This window comes from Nannospalax galili, unplaced genomic scaffold (assembly GCF_000622305.1).
Source record: "Nannospalax galili isolate Female #2095 unplaced genomic scaffold, S.galili_v1.0 scaffold1687, whole genome shotgun sequence".
Taxonomy (NCBI): Eukaryota; Metazoa; Chordata; class Mammalia; order Rodentia; family Spalacidae; genus Nannospalax; species Nannospalax galili.
The window spans coordinates 97,806-121,099 of record NW_008357037.1 but is presented as its reverse complement, the minus strand read 5'-3'; the positions used below and the strand labels follow the sequence as shown (position 1 = coordinate 121,099).

The 23,294-nt window shown below is 45.6% G+C and overlaps 1 protein-coding gene across 1 annotated transcript in view; it reads left to right on the top strand.

Moving 5' to 3' along the window:
* The first annotated feature begins 16,008 nt into the window (after nucleotides 1–16,008).
* Nucleotides 16,009–23,294, top strand: part of LOC103751524 (cytochrome P450 2B1-like) — a 32,378-nt gene continuing 25,092 nt past the window's right edge. Inside the window, exon 1 of the mRNA XM_017794839.2 lies at nucleotides 16,009–16,218. Within this exon, the coding sequence (XP_017650328.1) occupies nucleotides 16,048–16,218 (171 nt within the window). The 5' untranslated portion in view covers nucleotides 16,009–16,047. The remainder of the gene's footprint in view (nucleotides 16,219–23,294) is intronic.

Below are 23,294 nucleotides of genomic sequence, written 5' to 3'. Positions count from 1 at the left end.
TGCTGTTCAGCATGCTTTCCCCTTTTGATGTAGTCTGGCACCCACTGGAGAAATGGTACCGCCCAATTTCAGGGAGAAGAGTCCCTCCTTAAATTTTCTGGAAATGACCTCACAGACACTCCCAGAGGTATGTTTACATGGCGATTCTAAATCTAATTAAGTTGACAATTGAAGATTAATCCTCATGCCCCACGGAACCCTCAGTTTCAGAGATCGAGTGGCAGCTCTGAGCTGTTCCTGTGTCCTTGAGACTCTGGCCTCTTCTTAACTCTCCCACTCGCTCTTCTGGGATGCCTGGCTTTTCTCTTTTTCTGCCTCTATCTTCATATTATGCTCCTGTTTTATTTATCTCTGTATTTTCTGTTTTATTCCTGTTTCTGCCTCTGCCTCTCACCATACCTGTTTTTCTCTTCCTCTATCCATCCATTTGTCCGTCCTCTCTCCTTTCCTCCCTCCATCCCTCTTTCTACTGAGATTGAATCCAGGACCTTCATGTATGCTGGATAAATTTCATATCGCTGAACTATGCTTCAAGCCCCTCACTGGTGACAGGTGGAATCCAGGCAAGTGCTCTATTACTAAGTGATATCACCAGCCCTTTACAATTAAAAATTTTCATATATGGTCTTACTAAGTTACCCAAGCAGAGGTTGATGCCCTATCTCAGCCTCCCTAGTGCTGAAATTAGAGGTAGCGGCCACCATGCCCAGCCTTGGATCTCTTTGTTTTATAGACACTTCCACTCGCTTTAACACAGAGTGGGATGGAGAAAGAGAAAAGAGGCAACAGCCTTCTTGCAATGCTAAGCCAGTGTCTTTCTGGTCAGGACCCTGACCTTTACTGCTGAGTTATACTCCACTGACTTAGGAGAAAGGGCAGGAAAAACGTGATTTTACTGTGTAAAATCTGTACTTTTATGACCTTGGCAAGGGGCCACCATAGACTTTACTGATACCAGGACTTTGCTCCTGCTGTGCTGGGTGATCTGATACTGAACTTGGGTCATTATTCCAGACCAGGTGTCTTGGAGGGAGCCCTGCAGTAATTCATACAGTCCTCACACTTTGGGGGGAGGCACGCTGTCTTCCCCATTAATAGACAAGAAATGAAGCACAGAGAGGTTGAGAGACGTAACTGAGGTCACACAGTGTTACAGCTTCATTGTCCAATATGGTAACCACTTCCTGGACACAGCCACTGAACACCTGAAACGTGTCATATGTGGTGGCTCACATCTGTAATCCCAGCACTGGGGAGGTTGAGACAGGAGCATTGTGAATTTGAAGCCAATCTGGGCTATGTAGGGAGGCCTTTTCTAAGACACAAACAAATCAAGAGACCAACCAACCAATCCACTTGAAATCTGGCATGATCAATCAAATTGAAATTAATTTAAATTTAAAATAGATAACTCAGCTATTGGAAAACTTCTGATATGCTTAGAACAATGGAGTTAGGTGAGTGTGTTTTCATTGGTATATGATTCATGAAGTCAAAAGTCAAATCAAAGATTTTTGAAGAAAAAAAGAAAAACAAGATCAAAAAGTCTTTTTAAAATCATCTCTGTATGTTGTAGTTTCTTAAAGTACTAGAAACAGTGTATTTTATTTTTTTAACTGAATTTTTGAGAATTTTGAATGTTTTGATCATATTTAGACACCCTCCCCTACCCTATCTGCACCCTCTCTTAACATCCCTACCCAATTTCATGTACTCTATTTTATATACTTTTTAAGGCCTATCAAGTCAAATATGTGTCCACAAATGGCCTTCAGTGTGGGTCTATCCACTTGTATTTGTTACTTTTCCGTTGCTGTGATAAAACACCGTGACCAAGGCAACTTATAGAAGAGTTTTTTTGCCTTATAATTCCAGAGGGTGAGAGTTCATCATTGTGGGGCGGCATGGGGGCAGAGGTGGCCAGAGCAGAGAGCTGAGAGCTCATGTCTTAGGTAGGCCCAGTAAGAAAAGGGCAGACTGGAAATGGGTATGGCTATAAACTTTCAAAGCTCACCCCCAGCGACGTGTTTCCTCCAGCACAACTGCACCTCCTAAAGATTCCATGACCCTCAAATAGCACCAAGTATCCAAATACTTAGAGCTTATAGAGGGCATTCTCATTCAAACCCCCACCACTGGAACCTGGTTAACCTATCTAGCATCACACCCCTAAGGAACACGGACTCACCCTCTACCAGCAGACACCAGATGCTAGGGCACTTCTTACCCTCTTTACTTCCATGCTGGGATTTTTCTTTGACTTGAGCATATGTGGGTCTTGTATATGCTGCCACCATTATTATGAGTTCACATGAGTATCTGCCCAGCTATCTGGAAAATTCTGTTTCCTTGTGGTCATTCACCACCTCTGGCTCTTACAATCTTTCCGAACCCCTTCCACAATGATCCCTGAATCTTGAGAAGCAGGTGTTTGATCTAGGTGTTTTATTCAGAGCTAAGCACTGCACAGTCTCTTATTCTCTGCATGTTGATCAGTTGTGGGTCTCTGTTTAATCACCATGTACTGCATGAGGATGCTTTTTTGGTGAGAGCTGAGAGATGCACTAATCTATGGGTGTAACAATAAGTCTTTGGGAAGTGGTTTAATACTATGTTTATTTAGCAGAATAATAGTAGTAGGTTCTCCCCTATGTCCTAAGCCTGATATCAGTGTCAGGTATGGGCTCTATCTTGTGAAGCAGATCATTAAACCAAGTCAGAAAGTGGTTGGTTACTCGCATAACATTCGTGCCACTACTGGAACGGTGGGCATATCTTGCCAGGCCAGTTGTTATTGTAGTTTGCAGGACTCACAGCTGGGCAAGGTTGATGATTACTTTTCCTTCTGGTAGCACACATAGCACCTTCCAGCACTATGAAAGCTAGCCAGTAAAGATGAATGACTGTATATTTGCTTTTATAGTGACAGGTTTCGGTTTCCATATGACTTTTTTTTTTTTTTTTTTTTTTGGTTTTTTTGAGACAGGGTCTTCCCTGTAGCCCCAGCTGGCCTGGAACACACTATGTAGACCAGGCTGGTCTCAAACTCACAGAGCTCCACCTACCTTTGCCTCCCAAGTGCTGGGTCTAAAGGTGTGTGCAACCATGCCCAGCTCCATATGACTTAAAAAAATTCTTTTATTTATTATTTGTATTTTATGTGTATGTGTGTATTGCCTACATGTAGGTAAGTGCACCCATGTCATGCAATGCCTGCAGAGCACAGAAGAAGCTGTCGGATCCCCTGGAACTGGAGTTACAGGCAGTCGTTAGCTGCCATGTGGGTGCTGGGATTCGAACCTGGGTCTTCTGCAAGAACAGTCAGTGTTCTTAACCACTGAGCCATCTCTCTAGCCCCTCCATATGACTTTTTAAAAGGACTTTAGTATTAGTTAACCCTCCACCCTGTTTAACCCATTCTATGGCATTATTCATCTTTCCCCCTTTGTATCACTGTACTTTATTCCTACAAAAGGGGCTGGAGAGATGACTCAGCAGTTAAGAGCACTGACTGCTCTTGCAGAGGATCCGGGTTTGATTCCCAGCACCCACGTGGTGGCTGCAAACTGTCCTTAACTCCAGTTCCAGGGGAATCTGAAGCCTTCTTCTGACCTCCACAGCATTGCATGACATGGCTGCACTCACATGCAGGCAATACACTCATACACACAAAATAAAAATTTAAAAAAATGATTAAAAAAAAAGATTTTAGGTCCCAGTTATGTTATCATTTCAAAAATGCACATCACATTTCTGTTTTCTTTTTGTCCCTTTTTGGTCTTTTTGAGACAGGGTCTCCCTGTAGCCTCAGCTAACCTGGAACTTACTGTGTAAACCAAGCTGGATTTGAACTCACAGAAATCCACCTATTCCCGTCTCCTGAGTGCTGGAATTAAAGGCATGAGCCACCACGCCCAGCGGTATTTCAAACACAGTATGAAAAAGATAGTCAGGCCTGGTGACATTAGCTTATAGTCCCAACTACTTTGGAGGCTGAGGCAAGAGATCACAGATTTAAGGCAAGTCTGGGCTATAAAGTGAGACCTAATACAATAACTAGGCTTGGTGGCTCACACCTGTAATCCTGGAACATGGGAGGCAGAGGCAAGAAGGTCAAGAGTTCAAGGCCAGAGTGGACTATGGTGAAATTATGTTTCTAAAACCCCAAACAAACAAGAAATTATGAGGGGTATGGAGGTAGCTCAGTTGGTAGAGTGCTGGCTTGCCACAGCTGGTTAATCCGCAACTCTCTTTAATATGACTGTGGGGGCTCAGGCCTGTATTCCTAGCACCTGGGAAATGGAGGCAGGAGGCTCAGAGGTTCAAAGTGATCCTTGGCTACATAGTAAGTTTAAAGCCAGGTAGGACTACTATACAAGACCTTGTCTTACAAAAAGGAATTATGGGGGCTGGAGAGATGGCTCAGCAGTTAAAAGCACTGGCTGCTCTTGCAGAGAACCCAGAATCAATTCCTAACACCCACATGGTGGCTAACAACCATCTGCAACTCCAGTTCCAGGGGATCCAGTGCCTTCTTCTGACCCCATGGGCATTGTACTACATGGGTGTACCTAACTATATGTCAGTGTGTTGTGCCCAGTTCATGAGACCCCAAAGACCACCAAGGAGCTGACCAATGCAAATACACAAGGGTTCTTTTATTGTTACAAGCTTAAGCTTGGGTCCACTCTGTCACCGACTCAGCAGATCTCAGATGTGAGACCCCTTGCTTTGGGAGACAGAGGTTTTTATAGGTTTATTTCAGCAAGTTCAGCAAGTAGGGGAGTAGGGGATCTTCAGCCTGGCAAGCATCTGATTGGTTGCAGCTCAGTGCCAAACCATAAACTGCTGGCTTCAGGAAATCTGAAAAGATATCTGGACTTTTAGTACCTTCCTGTCCCTGGTTAATTGACCGTTGGCGGGGGTGGGGGGTTGGGGTTGTTCTCTATCCGTTCCAAGTAGTGTGGTTTTTCTTGGAACAGGGCCCAGGGCTGGGTCAGTCCTATGGAGGTTTTATACAAGATGGAGTCACTCAGGTCTCTCATTCCCCCCTCTGACTAGTACCTTGGGGGCCCAATCATGAGCTCTCCCTCATCTCATGTTTTTTATCACCCAGACTCTGGAGGGACTGATAGTGGGTTCACATTACCATTAGCTGTATAGCTCTTAGCTGCTCTTTTATAAAAGCTACCAATTTATTTAAAATGCAAGGCCCAAAAGTCAAGAGCATAATCAGAATGAGGAGGGGTCTGAGTAAGGTTGAAATCAAAGTGGTCAACCAAGGGGAGCTATTGAACCAGGATTCAAACCATCCTTGTTTAGCCCTATATTCATTCTCTCCTGGAGCCAGACTTTCTCTAACCTTGGCCAGGGATTCTTTGATGACCCCAGAGTGATTTACATAAAAAAAACACTCTTCCTTAAGGGCAGCACAGAGGCCTCCCTGCTGCAAGAACAACAGGTCTAGGCCTCTCCTATTCTGCAGAACCATTTCTGCCATAGAGGTTAGGGATTCTTGTAGATGGGAAACAGACTTTTCTAAGTTCTGGATGTCCTTGTCTATTGCAGCTCTAAGATTATGGTAATTTTGGCTTTGTAAGGTCAAGGCTGAAATTCCTATACCTGCTCCTGCCAGTCCCAATCCCAGAAGAACAGATAGGGTGATGGCAGTAACAACTTCTCTTTCCTGGCTATTATGGTGAAGGGGTCCTTGCCCAGTCCTTATCCTTGCCTGAGTGATAAACAATTCTAGGGATTAGTTGTACTAGAACACAAAAATCTGATGATTGATCAAGAACTTTAGAATGGACACATGGGGTTAATTCTGAAGTATATGCCTGTGGCTGCTCTACTCCAGCTATGGTCACTCTCCTGCTCTCTCAGTTCCTCCGATCAGGCATCCAGTCCAGACCCCAGGGCTGGTGAGGAGTCTGCGCCAGTGTCGCTGCATTCAGATGCAGGAGACCAGGTTCAGTGACACAGATCTGCTTTATTGCAGGAAAGTATTGGCTTATATAGGGGTAATAGTCTTATTGTAACACAGCATATGGGATCCCTTATTAGCATGGCAAACTAGTATCCTATTACAATCTAGCGGGCCAGATGCCCTATTAGCATGATAAGTTTCTGTTTCTCTAAGTTTCAGATTCCTGGAAATCATGTGACTTACATAGTTTTCTCTCTGATAAGAAACAGGAAGCACTGCATTCCAGCATGATAGGTATGTAAGGCAAAAGGCAAAATCAGTCACAAGATTTTCCACAACACATGCCCACCATCCTTGATCTGGTGGTAGCAAGTATGAGTTATTGGCCAGCACTGGCAGAGTCTGGTTGCATAGGACAGTGTACTCATGAGGGGGCATGCCTATACATAGCCCTTGTCCTGAAACATCTTGTAGTGTAAGCCTGATTCCTTTTTGCTGAGCCCATCTACAGCTGCCTTAGTCCAGCACTAGGGTGGTGTTTCCTATGAATGCAATCCCCTCATAGTATGCGGGCCTTGATGAATAACATAATCAGCATATGAGGTGAGGTCTGGCCTGGTATCATTGAGCACCTGGTAAGTCTGGATAATTAGTGACCAAAGCAGGTCAGTGCCACCTATAGGAAGGTCATGGCTGTCAGAATAACCATTATTTGTGGGGGCCGCTGTGGTTGACAAGATTGATTCTGGGGTGACCTTTAAAACAGCACCTGGTCCCAAGGGGACTGAATGGGTCTGGTACTGAGGAACTCTTACTCTCAACTGAATAGAGAATAAAGTTCCTGGATCTGGTTCAGTCCAGCCCACATAGAGTCTTATTCCCCAAGTTTTTCTCACTTCCCAGCCAGTGGCTCTCTTTCCTTCTTCAGTAAAACTAATATTGAGCCTACCATTTTTATGAGGATTAGTGGGTATCAGTTGCTCCCACATTACCTTAATAAGATCTCCTCCCTGAGGGGTCCACCATATGTGTCCTGTTGTTTCACAGCCCCATCGAGCACAGTAAGTAGTGGTATCCTCTCCACACCTGTTTCTCTGGGACTTGTATTTTGGAGTTCCAGGCCCTGGGCAAATATAGAACCGGCCTGGTTTCCTGTATGGGCCTGGAGAGTTAGTTAGAGCATGAGGATGTGCATCTCCCTTAGGATTGAAATCAAAGAAAGCATCTAAACAGGAGTACAGAGTTGGGAACCAAGTAGCCCGAGGAACTACTTGGGAGATCTGAAACAATATATTACTTCCTATCACATCTTGGAGGATGCAAGTCAGATTCATAGGTTGATGCAGGCTTCCTGGAGCAGGAGTGGCTATTATGGGGAACAGAGTATATACAGTCAACAGTTTGAAACTTGGGTGAGCTTTAGCTTAAGTGGATTGTTGGGGTCCTTTGAAACGCTCCATCCTGAAGCTGGGGATGTGCAGTCTTCTACGGCAAATGGGTCAGCTAGCCGTATGTGTGTGGTGGATCCACAATGCCACACCATCCACTTTGAGGGCTGTGGGGGTGGTCAGTAGGATGACATAGGGCCCCTTCCACCGTGGCTCTAAGGATCCTTGTCGATGCCTCTTAACGTAGACCCAGTCACTGGGTCAGTATTGATGAGGTTCTGGAGGGTCCTGTCTCATAAAGAGCATGTAGTTTAGGCCATACATGTTTATGGGACCATTGGACTCCCCTGAGGTCATTCAACAGGTCCCGATCTTTAAATTCAGTAATCTTCTCTGCGTGGAGGTTAGGAATAATGGGAGGGGGCACTCCAAACATGATCTCAAAGGGGGTTAATCCCATCTGGTAAGAGGCATCACGTACTCGACAGAGGGCAAATGGAAGGAGAGTCACCCAGTCACTGCCAGTCTCTAAGGTCAATTTAGTTAAGGTCTCTTTCAGAGTTCTATTCATTCTCTCTACTTGTCCTGAACTCTGGGGTCTATAAGCACAATGTAGTTTCCAATCAATCCCCAGAACTGTGGCCAGACTCTGACTTACCTTGGACACAAAAGCTGGTCCATTATCTGACCCTATCATCTGTGGAAAGCCATACCTGAGGAGGATGTCAATGGTTTCTCTGCCACCATTTGAGCCATTTCATGTTTAGTAGGGAAGATTCCAGTCGATCCTGAAAAAGTATCTACAAAGACTAGCAAATAATGGTATCCGTACCTGCCAGGTTTTACCTCAGTGAAATCTGTTTCTCAATAGGCTCCAGGTTTTTCTACCTCGAAGTCTGATTCCTGGATTTCTAATATTTGGCACCACATTAGTGAGTTGGCAAGCTTTACAGCCATTGACAATGTCTTTAATCTTTAAATTGGCATCCTTGATTTTTACTTCAGCATGTCGAATTAAGTCCTGCATCCTCTTGATGCCCATGTGGGAAGGACGGTGTATTTTTGTCAACATTTGTTTTCCTAATTTTTCTGGGAGGATCAGCTTCCCTTCTGCTGACCTCCACCGTCCTTCCAGGCATTGGGTCCTCGGCAGTCCCTTTGTCCATTTCAGGTCCTCTCCAGTGTATTTGGGCTTTTCAGGGAGGTTTGGGTCACCTGGGTCAATTAGTGTGGTGACCAAGATTGAGTCAATTTGGAGGGCAGCCTGTTTAGCCACCTGATCCGCTCGATTGTTCCCTTGGGAAACCTGATCGTCCCCTTTTTGATGACCTGGCAGTGGATAATTGCCGATTTCTTTGGCAGCCAGAGAGCCCTCAGCAATGTTAGAATTTCTTCTTTATTTTTGATAGTCTTTCCCTCTGCTGTTAATAAGCCCCATTCCTGATATATTGCCCCATGAACGTGCGTGGTGGCAAAGGCATATCGGCTGTCCGTATACACACTAAGCTTTTTGTCCTTTCCCAATACCAGCGCCTTAGTTAGGCCAATAAGTTGAGTCTTTTGGGCTGAAGTGCCAGCGGGCAGAGGCTCTGCCCAAATGATGCTGGTTAATGGTACTACAGCCGCCCCTGCATAGCTCTTGTCATCCTGGACAAAGCTGCTCCTGTCAGTGAACCAGGTTACTTCAGCATCAGATAATGGGGTAGCTCTCAAATCTGATTGGGTACCCTGGACATGGGCCAGGATTCTGGCACAATCATGCAGGGGGGCATCCAAGTCTGGGTCCAGCAAGAGTGTGGCTGGATTCAGGGCTTCTGGTACCTGGAAGGTGATTCTAGCGGGATTAAGAAGTAATGCCTGATAATGGGTTATATGGGCATTACTTAGCCATCTGTTCGGGGGCTGCTTTAAAACTCCTTCAATTGCATGTGGTGTGGTGATGGTCAAGTTCTGGTCTGGCCCAAAGTCAGTTTGTCAGCATCTTTTACTGGTAGTGTCAGCATCTTTTACCAGTAGTGCTGATTTGAGTATATAGCCCAAGTATTAGACCTGTTGTTTGCATAGTTGGGCCTTTTTAGTGGGGGCCCAATAGCCCAGGCTTCCCAATGTTTGCAACAGGCATTCTGTGCTGTCCATGCAAACCTCTTGGCTGTCTGCCGCTACAAGTAGGTCATCCACATACTGCAAGGGACTCCTTTCCCCTACGCTGTCTGTCTCAGATGCCTCCGCCGGTCCTCTGGATCTGCAGTGGCAGCCAGCAGGATCCTTGTCAGGTCCTTGTTCTGCCTCCTTTCTGACTTTATTTGTTTTTCCTCTGCACTATCCCTATTGTTGTACACTTTCTTGGCCACAGTTATTAAATCCCTTAAGCTCTTTTCACCCAGTCTCTCTACTCTTTGGACCTTTTTCTTTATATCCAGAGCCGACTGGTTAAAAAAGCCATGGCCACTGCCACTATACTATCTTTGGCCTCTGGGTCTAATGGAGTGTACCTGCGGAAGGCATCCATTATTTGCTCCAAGAACACAGCTGGGCTTTCATTTAGTTCCTAATATTGTATACCTGTGCCAAATTAGTTAGCCTACGAGCAGCCTCTTTGAGACCTGCCAACAGAGCCTGGTGGTAAACCAGAAGCCTCCCCTTCCTTCTGCAGTATTATAATCCCAATCAGGCCGAGTCAGTGGATAGGCAGCATCAATCAGTGTCCGGTCAGTAGTAGGGACACCAGTATTGCCAGGAATTAACTTCCTGGTTTCTGTTTGGATATGTTCCCTTTCCTCTGTGGTAAACAGGACCTGTAATAATTGATGACAATCATCCCAAGTGGGTTGGTGTGTAAATAAGACAATTTCTAATAAATTAGTAAGATCCTTAGGATTTTCAGAAAAGGGAGCATTCTGGGTTCTCCAGTTGTAAAGGTCACTAGTGGCGAATGGCTGGTAGCGGTGGGGCTGTTTGCCAGCCTCATCCATGGGGCTGGTGACTCTGAGGGGTAAAACAGTAGAGTCTGGACCCTCCAGTGTTGCTGCCCTTCTACTCCTAGTCCTCTGAGCCAGTCCCCCCGTGCCTGTGAAGAATCTGGTACCAGGGTGCCGGTTCTGGAGGGGGTACCTTCTTTGGAAGAGGTGGATAAAGAGGGGGAGGAAAAATTAGATCTTCTTCTGTGCTGCCCTGTAAGACAGGGTACAGTGACGGTACTGTTGGTTTGGTTTCAGGCTTAGGTGCTTTCTGGGTTGTCATTTTCCATTCTGCAGCTGTCAGCACCTCAGTTTTCTGTAAAGGAAGAAAAGACTTGACCCAAGGAGGGGGGTTATTAACTAAATCTCTCCAGACCACTATGTATGATCTTTAATCTGAGTGTCCTATATGTGGTTGAAGAATAATTTTCTCAACCACATTAATGACAGCAGGATCAAAGGTCCCCTCCAAGGGCCATCCTACGTTCAAAGTGGGCCATTCAGACCTGCGGAAAGTAATTAGTTTATCCTTCCTGACAACAACAGAGAGGTTATGGGCTTGAGTCTTAACTTCTCCAAAATGTGCAAGAACCAGGTCCAGGGGTGTAGACGGAGTCTGCCCCATTGCGTCCATCTCAGTCACAGAGAAATAGACAACCAAAGACAAAACAGAGCCAGAAAGACACACAGAAGGCCAAGTAACAAATTCCCCAGTTCATGCCGAAGAAAAACTGAAAGTAGGACAGCGGCGAAGTGCTGAGCCGCGGGACCAACCCGCCTTGTCCGTTCACAGAAATCAACAGAGTCCAGGGCCCTTCGTCCCCTCTGCCAAGGTCTGGAATGTCTTCCAGACCTCTGTGGTCATGGTCATCTAACGCATCCGCTCCAACCGCTCCTGAACACACTGTTCACAAGTTTGCCTCGAGGCTCAAAACAAAAGCTGGGACAGACACAGACAGGCACAACTAGAAACAGACACTTACTGGCTGGCCAAGAACCCTCTGGTTAGGGGGTCCTGGGGGTCTTGGGGATCCCGGAGGAGCCCCCAAGATGTTGTGCCCAGTTCACGAGTCCCCCAAAGACTACCAAGGATCCAACCGATACAAATACACAAGGGTTCTTTTATTGTTCCAGGCTTAAGCTTAGGTCCACTCTGTCACCGACTCAGCAGATCTCAGATGTGAGACCCCTTGCTTTGGGAGACAGAGGTTTTTATAGGTTTATTTCAGCAAGTTCAGCAAGTAGGGGAGTAGGGGGTCTCCAGCCTGGCAAGCATCTGATTGGTTACAGCCCAGTGCCAAACCATGAACTGCTGGCTTCAGGAAATCTGAAAAGATATCTGGACTTTTAGTACCTTCCTGTCCCTGGTTAATTGACCGTTGGCGGGGGTGGGGGGGTGGGTGTTGTTCTCTATCCGTTCCAAGTAGTGTGGTTTTTCTTGGAACAGGGCCCAGGGCTGGGTCAGTTCTATGGAGATTTTATCCAAGATGGAGTCACTCAGGTCTCCCAAGTGCACCTACCTACATGTAAGCAATGCATTCGTATACATAAAATGAAAAAATAAAATATTTTAAAAAGGAATTATGGTACAATGCTAGACTGTGAATACACTTGCTAATATGTCATGAGGACCATCTGAATTGGGTGATCGCTGGCCACACAAAGCATCTATCATTGATCTCATCTCTTTCCGCATACTGTACACTGGAAAATCTAACTGTAGTCTAATGGTGACAAGTTTGCTAATGAAGCATCTGATGAGACTGTTTCTGTGCCATCCTGCTTTCCCATCTGCTTCATTTAAGCTTCTGTAGGTTGATGCTGGTTGATCTGAGGAGTAGACGTTGTTCATGGTTTTGGATCTCTGAAAATTAATATTTCTTTTTCTAATCTTAAAAAAGATTCCATTTCTTTATGTGTGTGTGTGTGTGTGTGTGTGTCCATGTGTCCCAGCACATATTTGGAGGTCAGCGGACATCTTGGGGAGCCCATTCTCTTCTTCTACGATGTAGGACCGGAGACGGAAATCAAGTCCTCAAGCTTGATGACAAGCGCTTTTATCCACCCAGTCATCTCATCAGTCCTAGTGATTGGCATTTCTTTGTCAACAAGGTTTTGAGAAGGTTACTCTAACTAGAAGTTGATAGCTAAGTAGTCAGGGAAGATCTTAAACTCCGGCTTCACCTCCAGAGTGCAGGGATGATAGGCACGGTTCATCACACTCACTGTGTATGTAGGGTATGCAGGGCTGAGGATGATACCCAGGATGCTGGGCAAGGACTCTACCAACAGAGCCACGTCTCCAACTAATTTTGCCCTTTAATCTCTGGGCTGCGGGGATCCTGCCCTGACACAGGAGCCAGGGAAAGGGAAGTGCGCTGTCCGCCGGTTACCCACAGCCTCCCAGGAAGACAATTAGAGGTGATGGAGCCAGTCAAGCAGGAACTCGTTTATTGCAGGTGTTTACAGAGCTTATAAAGGCAAAAACCACAAAGGAAAATCCCCTCCCCAGCCAAGTGTCCAATCATTTTAAAGGTGAACTTGAGCATGCAGTCTCCTCTTCATAGTGTTCACGGGGTGATCACGTGCTGCCAGGATGCACGGAAATGACAGGAGCCAATCAGCGATTCATTAAAACAAGTTTGGCCGTGTTCCATGTTCCGGCCGTTTCCTCTAGGCGCCAGACAAGTCTGATTACGCCCCGACTGTTTCCGCTAGGCGCCATCCTGCCTCGCCCCTGGCCTCAGGCCCCCCGCATTGGGCAATCTGAAGCAGCTGTGTAGTCTTCAGCCTTGTCTACAGGGCTGGCTGTCCTTCTGTCTTCGACTGCCTCACCACATCCTTCCAGATATCACCTCTTTGGTTAGATGTCAAGATAAGAAATAACTTTTGATAGAGAAAAGAATATCAACAAAAATAAAATCTGTATGACTTTATTATGATCGATATTTATTTCCTGTACAACTTTCTGCCAGTTTATAATTTTCCAAATGAATGGTGACAAAACTCACAAGTACATTATGGTTTATAGGAAAGACTTTTAGTGAATTAAAACGGTGGGGCTGTTGGGGTGGAAGGACTGTATTTTATCTGTGAGCAGGACGTGAATTTTTTGGTGTGGGAAGTGAGCAGGGCAGAAGGCCATAGTTTGAAGGTCCCTCCAAAACTCATGTTGAAATTTAAATACCATTAAAATGTCATTAAGAGGTGAGAAGTTTAAGATATGACTAGACTACAGGGGTTCTGCACTTATGTTGTGATTTGACTGTGAGATTTGCCCACAGGCTTATGTGTTTAACCCTTGGCTGGTGGCATTGTTTTGGGAAATTTTGGAACCTTTGAGAGGTGAGGCCTGGATGGTGGAAGTAGGCTACTAGAACGGGCTTATGGGTCATAGTTGGCCCTGCTCCAGCTTTCTGAGTGCTACTCTGATGTGAACAGCCACAAGCTCCCATGTCAAGGCCAGTTCCCACCTGCCAAATGTTCCAGCCCTTGAAGCATATAGTCAGGCTTATCACAGCAGCGACTCCACTCCTGATGCTCCTTTTCTGCATTAACTGAGTCTCTTGTAACTTTGGCTAAATGCCTGATAAGAAGCAAGAAAGGAAGGGTTTTATTAGAGCTGTGTCATGGGCGGCTGGGCTCTGGTCTTGATGAGGGAACTTGTGGCTGGTCCTATGCAACAGTAGATATAAGGAGGAAAGGAGGGAGGGATGGAGAGAGAGGATAATGATGATAATAATAGTAATAGTAATAATAATAAGAAGAAGAAGAAGAAGAAGAAAAGAAAAGAGGAGAGACTGTCAGGCTATAACCTATAAGCTTGCCTCTTGCACTTACTTCTTCTTGGCAAGGTTTACCTCTTAAATGTCCCAGATTTACTTACTATCCACTAGGGACCAAGTGTTTAAACATATGAACCCACGGGAGACATTTCACATTCAAACCATCACACCCTGTGCATGGATCCATGCCATAATTGTAGAGTTCCTCCAGGTTCACATGGGAAGGTTGGCACGTGAAAGGTGGGATGCTGGTGCCTGGCGAATGGGTGGTCTGATGGACAGAGCTGTCCTTGCTTAGTTGACATGCGTGGGGCATGGTCCTTGGAGGGCGTGTTGGGTTGTGAACCATGGGTGTAGATTCTCATTCTCCATATCCGTGGATGTTTGCCTGTTCCTGAAGAGAAAGAAAGATGTCAGAGGCATCAACAAGGTTGGTTATTGAGAGTTTGCCTCATTTTTGTTCTTTCCTCAAGTTTTAGGCATGCATGCTTGTCCTTTTGTGATGTTATATTGTACACCATGGTCTGCACCAGATGCCAGTGCTATGTTCTTAGAAATCACAGCTTCCATAACATACAAGTCACCAAATTTCCTCTCATTACAATTACCCAGTCTCTGTTATTTTGATACAGCAGAAAAGAGCCCAAAATAGTCCTTGTATTCCTGAAGCACACTCTAAAGTGGAAAACACTGTCATAGAGATTGCAAGAGGCAGTCAGAGAATTTCATATCCCACAAAGACAGCCAGAAGGAGGAAGGAAATGACCCATCACTGGCTTCAGTGACCTCGAGCTCCTCCGGCCAGGTCTCGACCTCCCTTTCCTCCCGACTCTCATCTCCTTCCACACCTCACTCCCGACTCTCTTGCCCCTCTGTGATGGCTAATCCTGGGTGTCAACTTGACTGGATCTGGGATTAACTGAAATGAGAGAGATCTTCTTAACTGGATCATCTGAAGGTGGAAGACACACCCTAAATGTGGGTGTTACTTTCTGATGGCAGCCAGTATAAAAGACCATGGCAGAGGAGAATGCCCGGCTTCTTGCTGCTTGCCTTCTCTCTCGATGGTGAGTTCTTCTTGCTGCTGTAGACTGAAGACTAGCTGATCTTTTGGAATCCATCAGAACTTCAGCACCAGATTGGGACTACTGAGACATCCAGCCTCATGGACTGAGCGTATATGGATTCTTTGCCTCTCCAGTGTGGTGCAGCCATTGTTGGACTACTCGGACTCTATCCTGTGAGCTAAGCTGATAAATCTCTATACATATGTATTCATTCTACCGGTTCTGTTTCTTTGGAGCACCCTGACTAATACACCCTCTTTCCTCCCATCTGTGGCTGCCACAGACCAGAGAATGAAATGGGAGAAATCATATTGGCAAATTAGTCTGAAAACAAGGGCTAGGACATGCACAAACATACAAGTCCCAACACAAGCAGCACACGCAAACACATATAGGAGCACACATTACAACTCTTTGACATACTCATGTACTCGTACCTTCACATAGGAAACCAAGACAGTACATAGACACTTCCACACTTTGAAGAATATGTATGCAAACACAGCTCTATGCAGGCACCAAAATATAAGCAAACCATCTAGACTCATACACAGAAACACACGCCTGCACACTCACATAGAAAAGTCTGCAGCACGTGCACAGTTGCATGCCGGCATGAATAGACAAAAACTCAGCACATGAGTGCACACTCATCCATAGAAATCAAGATGCATTACCACCTCCACCCCTTTGTACCTTTGTGTTCAGTTCACAGAGTCTTTGCCAACATCAAGGGTGGGGCAAAGAAGAAGGGAGTGAGCGGGTTGCCAGGCAGCACAAGGAAGTACATGTGTCACACTTCTGGACACTTCTGGACTGGGAGGCAGGGAACAGATGAAGTTGCATAACTGGGTGGAGAGACAGGCCAGGATAAAAGGTCCAGCTGAATTCTACAGAGGAGTGGACGGTGGTCAAACGGGGACCATGGAGCTCAGCGTCCTCCTCCTCCTCGCTCTCCTTGCAGGCTTCCTGTTACTCATGGTCAGGGGTCAGCCAAAGGCCCGTGGCCACCTCCCACCAGGACCCCGTCCTCTGCCCATCTTGGGGAACCTCCTGCAGATGGACAGACGAGGCCTTCTCAGCTCCTTCATGCGGGTAAGGCATGGGTGGACGGGGGCCTCGGGGTGGGCTGGGCTCTGCCTTGGTACTTGGAGATCCCTCAGCAGAAGGAGTAAGGACTTCTTCGCGGCTCCAGGTTCAGGTGGGAAGGTTGGTGAGTGAAAGGTGGGATGCTGACACGTGGTGAGTGGTGGTCAGATTGACAAAGCTGTCCTTGCTTAGCTAGAATGTGTGGGGTGCTGTCCTCAGAGCAGAGAAGGTAGATAAATAGGTGTTGGGTTGTGAGCCATGGGACTCTGCATGTCCTTGGGTGCTTGCCCATTCCTGAAGAGAAAAAAACAGCAGAGTCATCAGCAAACAGCTCTTACTTCTGCCAACAATAGAAAGCCAAGATTAGCTGAGGTGTGTCAGGACAAAGAGGAGGAGAGGAGGTGTGCAGAGAGTGCTTATCAACAGTAAACACACAGAATTCCAGAAGGCAGCACTGGGGCAGTACTTACCAGTCTCTGTATTGCTACTTCACACACAAGATTTCATGTTCAGTTACTTTTGATTAGCAATGATTGGTCAGCACTGGTGACCTTCCCAGGAGAGAGCTAAAGCCGTGTCTGTCTCTTCTGCTCATCTGTCCTTCCCCACTGCTGTGCACACCAAACTCTTGGATCTTGGTTTTTAATAGAGCCTCCACGGGCATCAATGACCTACTTATTTATTTTTATTTATTTTTGAGACAGGGTCCTGCCCTATAGTTCCCAAGCTGGCCTCTAGGTCATGGTCCTTCTGTCTCAACCTCCTGAATGCTGGAGTGACAGGTATTTGCCCTCATACCTGGCCACAAAAGTTTTAGACACAAAACATGTGCTTCCCACATGTGAGATTAAGTGGGTATCCTGTTTATTTTATTTTAGAGAAGTTATTTTTCCGTTCTTTTATTAGTTTTATGATAATTTCATACAATGTGTTTTGATTGTATTTGCTCTCCCTCCCTGAACTCTTTCCAGATCCAGCCCCCTTCCAGGTTATCCTCCCAACTTTGAAAAACTCATCGAGCCCAATTTGTGCTGACCTTACACTCTTGTGTGAGTGTGTACGTTCACTGGAGTGTGGTCAACCCACTAGATACACTTTCAAAAATGTTTAAATTAAAAATATTTTATTTATTTATTTTTATTTTATGTGTATGAATGTGTTGCCTGCAGGTATGTAAGTGCACCCAAGTCATGCAATGCCCACGGAGATCAGAAGAGGGCATTGGATCCCCTGGGACTGGAGTTACAGGTTGTTGTTAGCTGACATGTGGGTGCTGGGAACAGAACTGGGGTCCTCTGCAAGAGAGCCAGTGCTCTTAATCACTGAGCCATCTCTCCAGCCCAGGCACACTTTTTTTGAGACAACATCTCCCTGGAGCCCCAGCTGACCTGGAACTTGTTATGTAGACCAGGATGGCCTCAAACTCAGAGATAAGTAGGCCTCTGCTTCCGGAATGCTGGGATTAAAGGTGTGCACGACCACACCCCAGAGGACACATTCTTAAAGAAAACTGCTTCTTCCTATCCCAGCATCTGTCAGTTGGCAATTCCTCAGGTATGGCTGGGACATCGTGCCCACCACCTGTTTTCATGATGGGATTTTGCCTGGCTTGAGCTTGCACCAATATTGGGCATACTGTCACAGATGCTATGAGTTTATAGGCACACCTGCCCTGTTATGTCCAGGAAACAGTTTCCTTGTGGTCCCCCACCACCTCTGGCTCTTACAATCTTCTGCTCCCTCTTCCACAGTGATCCCTGAGCCCTGGAAGGAGAGGGTGTGGCAGAGGTGTCCCATTTAGAGATGAGCATTTTGAAGTCTTATTCTCTGAACTTTGACCAACTGTGGATCCCTGTGATAACTGCCATCTATTGTTCTCAGATGCTTCTCTGATGAGGTCTGAGAGATGAACTAATCTATGAGTAGAGAAATCATTAGGACTTGGTTTAATACTACACCCATTTAGCAAAGTAACAGGAGTAAGTTCTTCCCTAGGGTCTACAACTTATCTATCCATAAGTTCTTGGCCTAGATAACAGTGCCAGACATGGGTTTCATCTTGTGAAGTGGACCTTAAATCCAGTAAGAAAGTACTTGGTTCATGCCACTATTGCCCCGGTGGGCATGTCTTTCTAGGCTGGTTGTTATTGCAGCTCACAGGGTTCACATCTGGATAAGACTAGTGATTACTTTTCTCCTCTGATGGTGTGCACAGCACTTTCTAGCACTATGGAGCCGGTAGGGATGAAGCTTCAAAGACCAGCACCAGCTTGATTCCTCCATGGTCTATGGCTCAACTATGTGGTCTTTAACAATAGAATCTTACCATCTTACCTTTTGGAGGCTAAGACCAAAGGCAACAACCTGTAATCTTTGTGGGTCTATGGGGCCTCACTGGCCGACGATTCCAAAGAGATAACCTGTTTCTGGTATGGATTTTTAACTTGCTAACCTGTGGTGTCTCATGGGGGATTGTTGTCCCATGTGTTCTAGATTGACTCCATTTGGATTCTTTTTATATATGTGTATGTATATATTTTAGTTTCTACAGTAGCCAGTTTCCATATAACTTTTTAAAAAGGTCTTTAGAATGAGTTATCCCTCCCTCTAATCCCTCCTCTACTTTGCCCTCCCATGACCCACCCAATGAAACCCTCTCCTTTATCCCTTATATCACTTCATTCTATCTTCCAGTCTTTGCAAGCCCCCTCCCACCCACAGCTCCTTATTAATTTCCTTCCTCTATGGGTATTCAAATTAAATATTAAATGAAAATAATGATATTTAATAAAACACATATCTAAAGATTCGAAGCTAACATCCACAAGTGAGAGGAAAAGGTGATGTTTGTCTTTCAGGGTCTAGGCTATCTCATTCAGAGTGACTGTGTCCAGGTCCATTCATTTACCTATGGACTTCAAAATTTTGTTTTCTTAAACAGCTCAATAATATTTCATTGTGCAGACGTACCATGTTTTCATTGTTCACTCATCAGTTGAGGGACATCGAGGCCATTTCCTTTTCATGGTTATTATGACTAGACCAGCAATGAACATAGATGAGCAGGTATCTCTGTAGTAGGATATAGAGTCCCTTGGGTCTATGCGCAGAATGATACAGCTGGATCACGTGGTAGACCTAGTGTTAGCTATTTTAGAGGGTTCCATGGGGATTTCAATAGTGGCTTCACTAGTTTTCACTCCCACACAAAATATGAATTATATATTTTTATTCTTTGACACTTCAATGCATGTATATATTAATTTTGGTGACTTGCACCCACGTTTCCCCTTCTCATCACCCCTTTCCTCTGCCAAAACCCTTTATCCTGTCAACATCCTACTTTGATGGCTCCTTTGTTTGACCCACGGGGTTTAGTTTGGGTTGCTTGCATGAACACGATTGAGGGTCTATTTACTGAAGCAGTACTGGCTACATCACTGAAGAAATGACGTCCCTACACCAGCACCCATCACCTGCCCATAGTCCACAGTGAGGGGTGGCAGCATCCTGTTAGAACACAAGACAATGATCTTCATATTAAGACTCTGAGGAGCTAAGCAACATGGGATAAACAGGAAATTACTGCCAATATCCACTCTGAGGTGATGATCTGGTTGCCCTTCTCTGTATATATTTTGAATAATGAACACTTGTCCTCCTCCCCCAAAAAGAGAAAGACTGGGTATAGTGGCACACACTTTTAATGCCAGATCCAGGGAGGCAGAGGCAGGTGGATTTCTGTGGATCTGAGATGAGCCAGGGCTTCATAGCAAGACCCTGTCTCAAACAAAACAATACAATAATTATCAAAATGATGCTCCACTGCATAGCACCAATGGGGGCAGGGGCAGGGTGTGGAGCTGCATCCCCTGCCTTTCAGGAGCTGGCATCCTGGTTTGAGATGCAGAATAAAGTCACAAAAATAAGTTACTTGTTCACTGGGGTAATATTGAACACAAGCAAAGAAATGGGAACTTTAATATTGTTTGAGGGTCCATAGGGTCTATGTGGAGGCAGGGCTTGAACAAAGCCTCAACGATGGTGATGATTAGTGGGGAAAGGAAGCCATTCCTGAGAAATTGTGAGGTGAGGAAGGAGTAGGCACAGGATGAGGCCTTGGGGCCATGGAGAAAACAGCGGTTGAGTTTGGTGTCATTGGCAGAACTGGCTTGATTGAAGCCAAGGGGAATGGTAAGAGGTGAAGTGGTTCATCCATGCAGGCAAAATAAAGCCTCCTGGTGTTTTAGTTTGTTTTCTGTTGCTATAACAAAATGCCAGAAAGCAAGGTCCTAATTAAAAAAAATTTTTATTGAGTTTTTGTGCATTTCATATAATAATCAAATTTAGTCCCCCTCCTCCATCCACAGTCCCTCATACTCCTCTTGCCTTTGATTTCTTGCATTCTGTCATATATATTAATTCCTACTCAGTTAAGCATTTGTTCCCAGATGCCCCTTGGTGGAAGTTTCTCCAATGGTGTTTAGTCAGCCTGTCTAGAGTCACTCCGTTAAAGAGGATTTGGTCTACCTCACAATGCAGTAATCAATTGTCAATAGTTCCTTGGCCAGGGTTGGGGCCTGCTGCCCATTTCCTTCATTCTGTGCTGGGTTTTTGTCTGATTGAATAGGTATGGGTCTTGTGCATGCTGCCACCATTGTTGCAAGTTCATACAAGCACATTCCTAAAGGTCTGAAAGCCTCTGTTTCCTTATGTTCATGCACCAACACTGGCTCTTGGACTCTATCTGCCCCCTCTTCCACAGTGGTCCCTGAGCCAAGGTTTATGGGGCTAGACAGATGGCTCAGTGATTAAGACCATCCACCACTCTTCCAGAGGACCCCAGTTTATTTCTCCTCAACCAGGTCTTATGGCTTACCACCATCTGTAACTCCAGTTCCAGGGAATCCAATGCTCTCTTCTGGCCTCTGTGGGCACCCCCACACAAGTGGTACACACACACACACGCACACACACACACACACACACAAATACTAACTAAAAAGTAAGGAAGTTTTTGTAGCTCTTAATTTTGAATGCTGACAGTCCAAAATCAGGCAGTCCATCTGTCCAGCCTCTGGGGAGGACCCTCTGCACATGTCACAACGGGGGAGAAGAAACAGCATCTGTCACATGCAGAGGAGGCTAACCATGTTGTGTAGCCTTGCTTACGACAATCCATGCTCTGAGGAACTAGCCCACGTGTGAGACCAGCATTAACCCATTCTTAGGGCACTACCCGCAAGCCCAAATTCCTTTCACTAGACCTCACCTCTCACAGGCTGCGCCTCTTCTCAACACTGCCTCTGTGGGCACCAAGCCTCCAACATGGTGACCTGTGGAGGACACACTTAAATCATGTTCAAAGCCCCACTCATGAAAAGGCAGCTGGTGCAGACAGGCAGCTCTGAGTGCCAAGTGCTGGTGACGTCCATGGTGATCCCAGAAACAGCCAGCATGCAGCTCTCAAGCAGGCTGTGGATGAGCCTGGAGCCTGATCCAGACACAGCGGCTAGTAGCTGCACCAGCTCGGTGAGCTCCATCCCAGTTCCAAGCTGCTTGTTTATCCCAGTGCTGGTGGGCCTGGGCTTGCTGGCATACAATCTGGAATGTTCTCTGGATGCTCAGTTGTGGCTCAAGAAACTGAGGGCCACTCTTCTAGGCAGATATGTTTTTGGAAGGTGGTTGTGTGGGCTTTTATCATGTGTGTTTTACTAAATACTGGCGTCTTAAGTATGATGAAATTCTGTTGGTCAAGGGTAGAGAAACAGAGACAAGCTGTTGCCTCCAATAACTGTCAACATTTGGACTTAAAAACCCAACATTCTATAATTTCATAATAATGGTTCAATATTTTGTCAGACTTAAGCCCTCAGATGTGGTCACTTTGGGAGGATCATTTCGGTGACATTAAAAAAAAATCTACTTTTAGTCAAGAGTGGTGCCATTCACCTGTAATCCAAGTGCTGGGACACTGAGGCAGGAAGACCAGGAATTTGAGGCCAACCTGTGCTGCATAGGGAGAACTCATCTCAAAAAGCTAAAAAAAAAAAGCGTAGGCTAAGGCTGAGATCCTAGTCGATAGCCTGAGAGGGTGGGCTCCAACCTCCATCAGTGTAGCCACTGTGATTTCAGCAGACCACTAGAGAGTGCCAGGTTCTGGCCTCCCTCTGGCATAGGGGCTGAGAATTCAGGGGACTGCCTGAGAGCACCCAGATTCTGCCTCCACGTGGTAGTGAGCTTTCCCTAAATGCACCATACTCATCCCCCTTCCTGGGATTTTGTGAGGCCCCTCCCAAGGCCCCAGGGAAAACCTGGCTTTGGTAGGCTGAGGCTGAGATCCTAGCTGGCAGCCCAAGAAAGTGGGTTTTGACTTCCATTGGTGTAGCAGATGTTTTGGCCTCCTGCTGGCCTAGGGAATGAGAATACAGCAGACCAACCGAGAGTCCTAAAATTGCCCCCCTCCACTTAGGGAATTTCCCAAATTTTCTCTGAATTCCTGCTAATATGGGTCCAAACCTTAGAAGGAAGCCTGAGTGTACCTGACTGGAACCTGACTTGGGCTTCTGCAGGTACTCTTGAATAGCTGATCTGAAGCCATCAGTTCCCTCCAAAATAAACCCTGAGAGAACCTGAAACCTGTACCAACCAGCTTTTTACATAACCAATAAGGAAAGGACCTAGGCACCTGATAATACAAACAGAAGCATACTTCAACTTAATTCTCATATCAGAATCATAAACAACAGAAGAAATTCAGAGACAAGATGACAACAAAAGAATAATAAGATGGAAAGCCAAAACACTGCGTACCCACCAAACTCCACATATCCTGTAGAAGAGTTCTATAAGGAGAACCCCTTAGAGTTTAAAAGAACAATCATAAACATGGTCAAAGAACTCAATGAATTTAAAGAATACATGAACAAACAAATCAAAGAGCTAAAAGAAGATAGGGATGAACTTCTGAATAAAATCACAAAAGTGGTAAAAACATTGAAGAAAACTCAGACAGAAATGAAGAAAGAAGTACAAAACTCCATGAGCCAACTTGAAACAACAGGGGAAAGCCTCACCTCTAG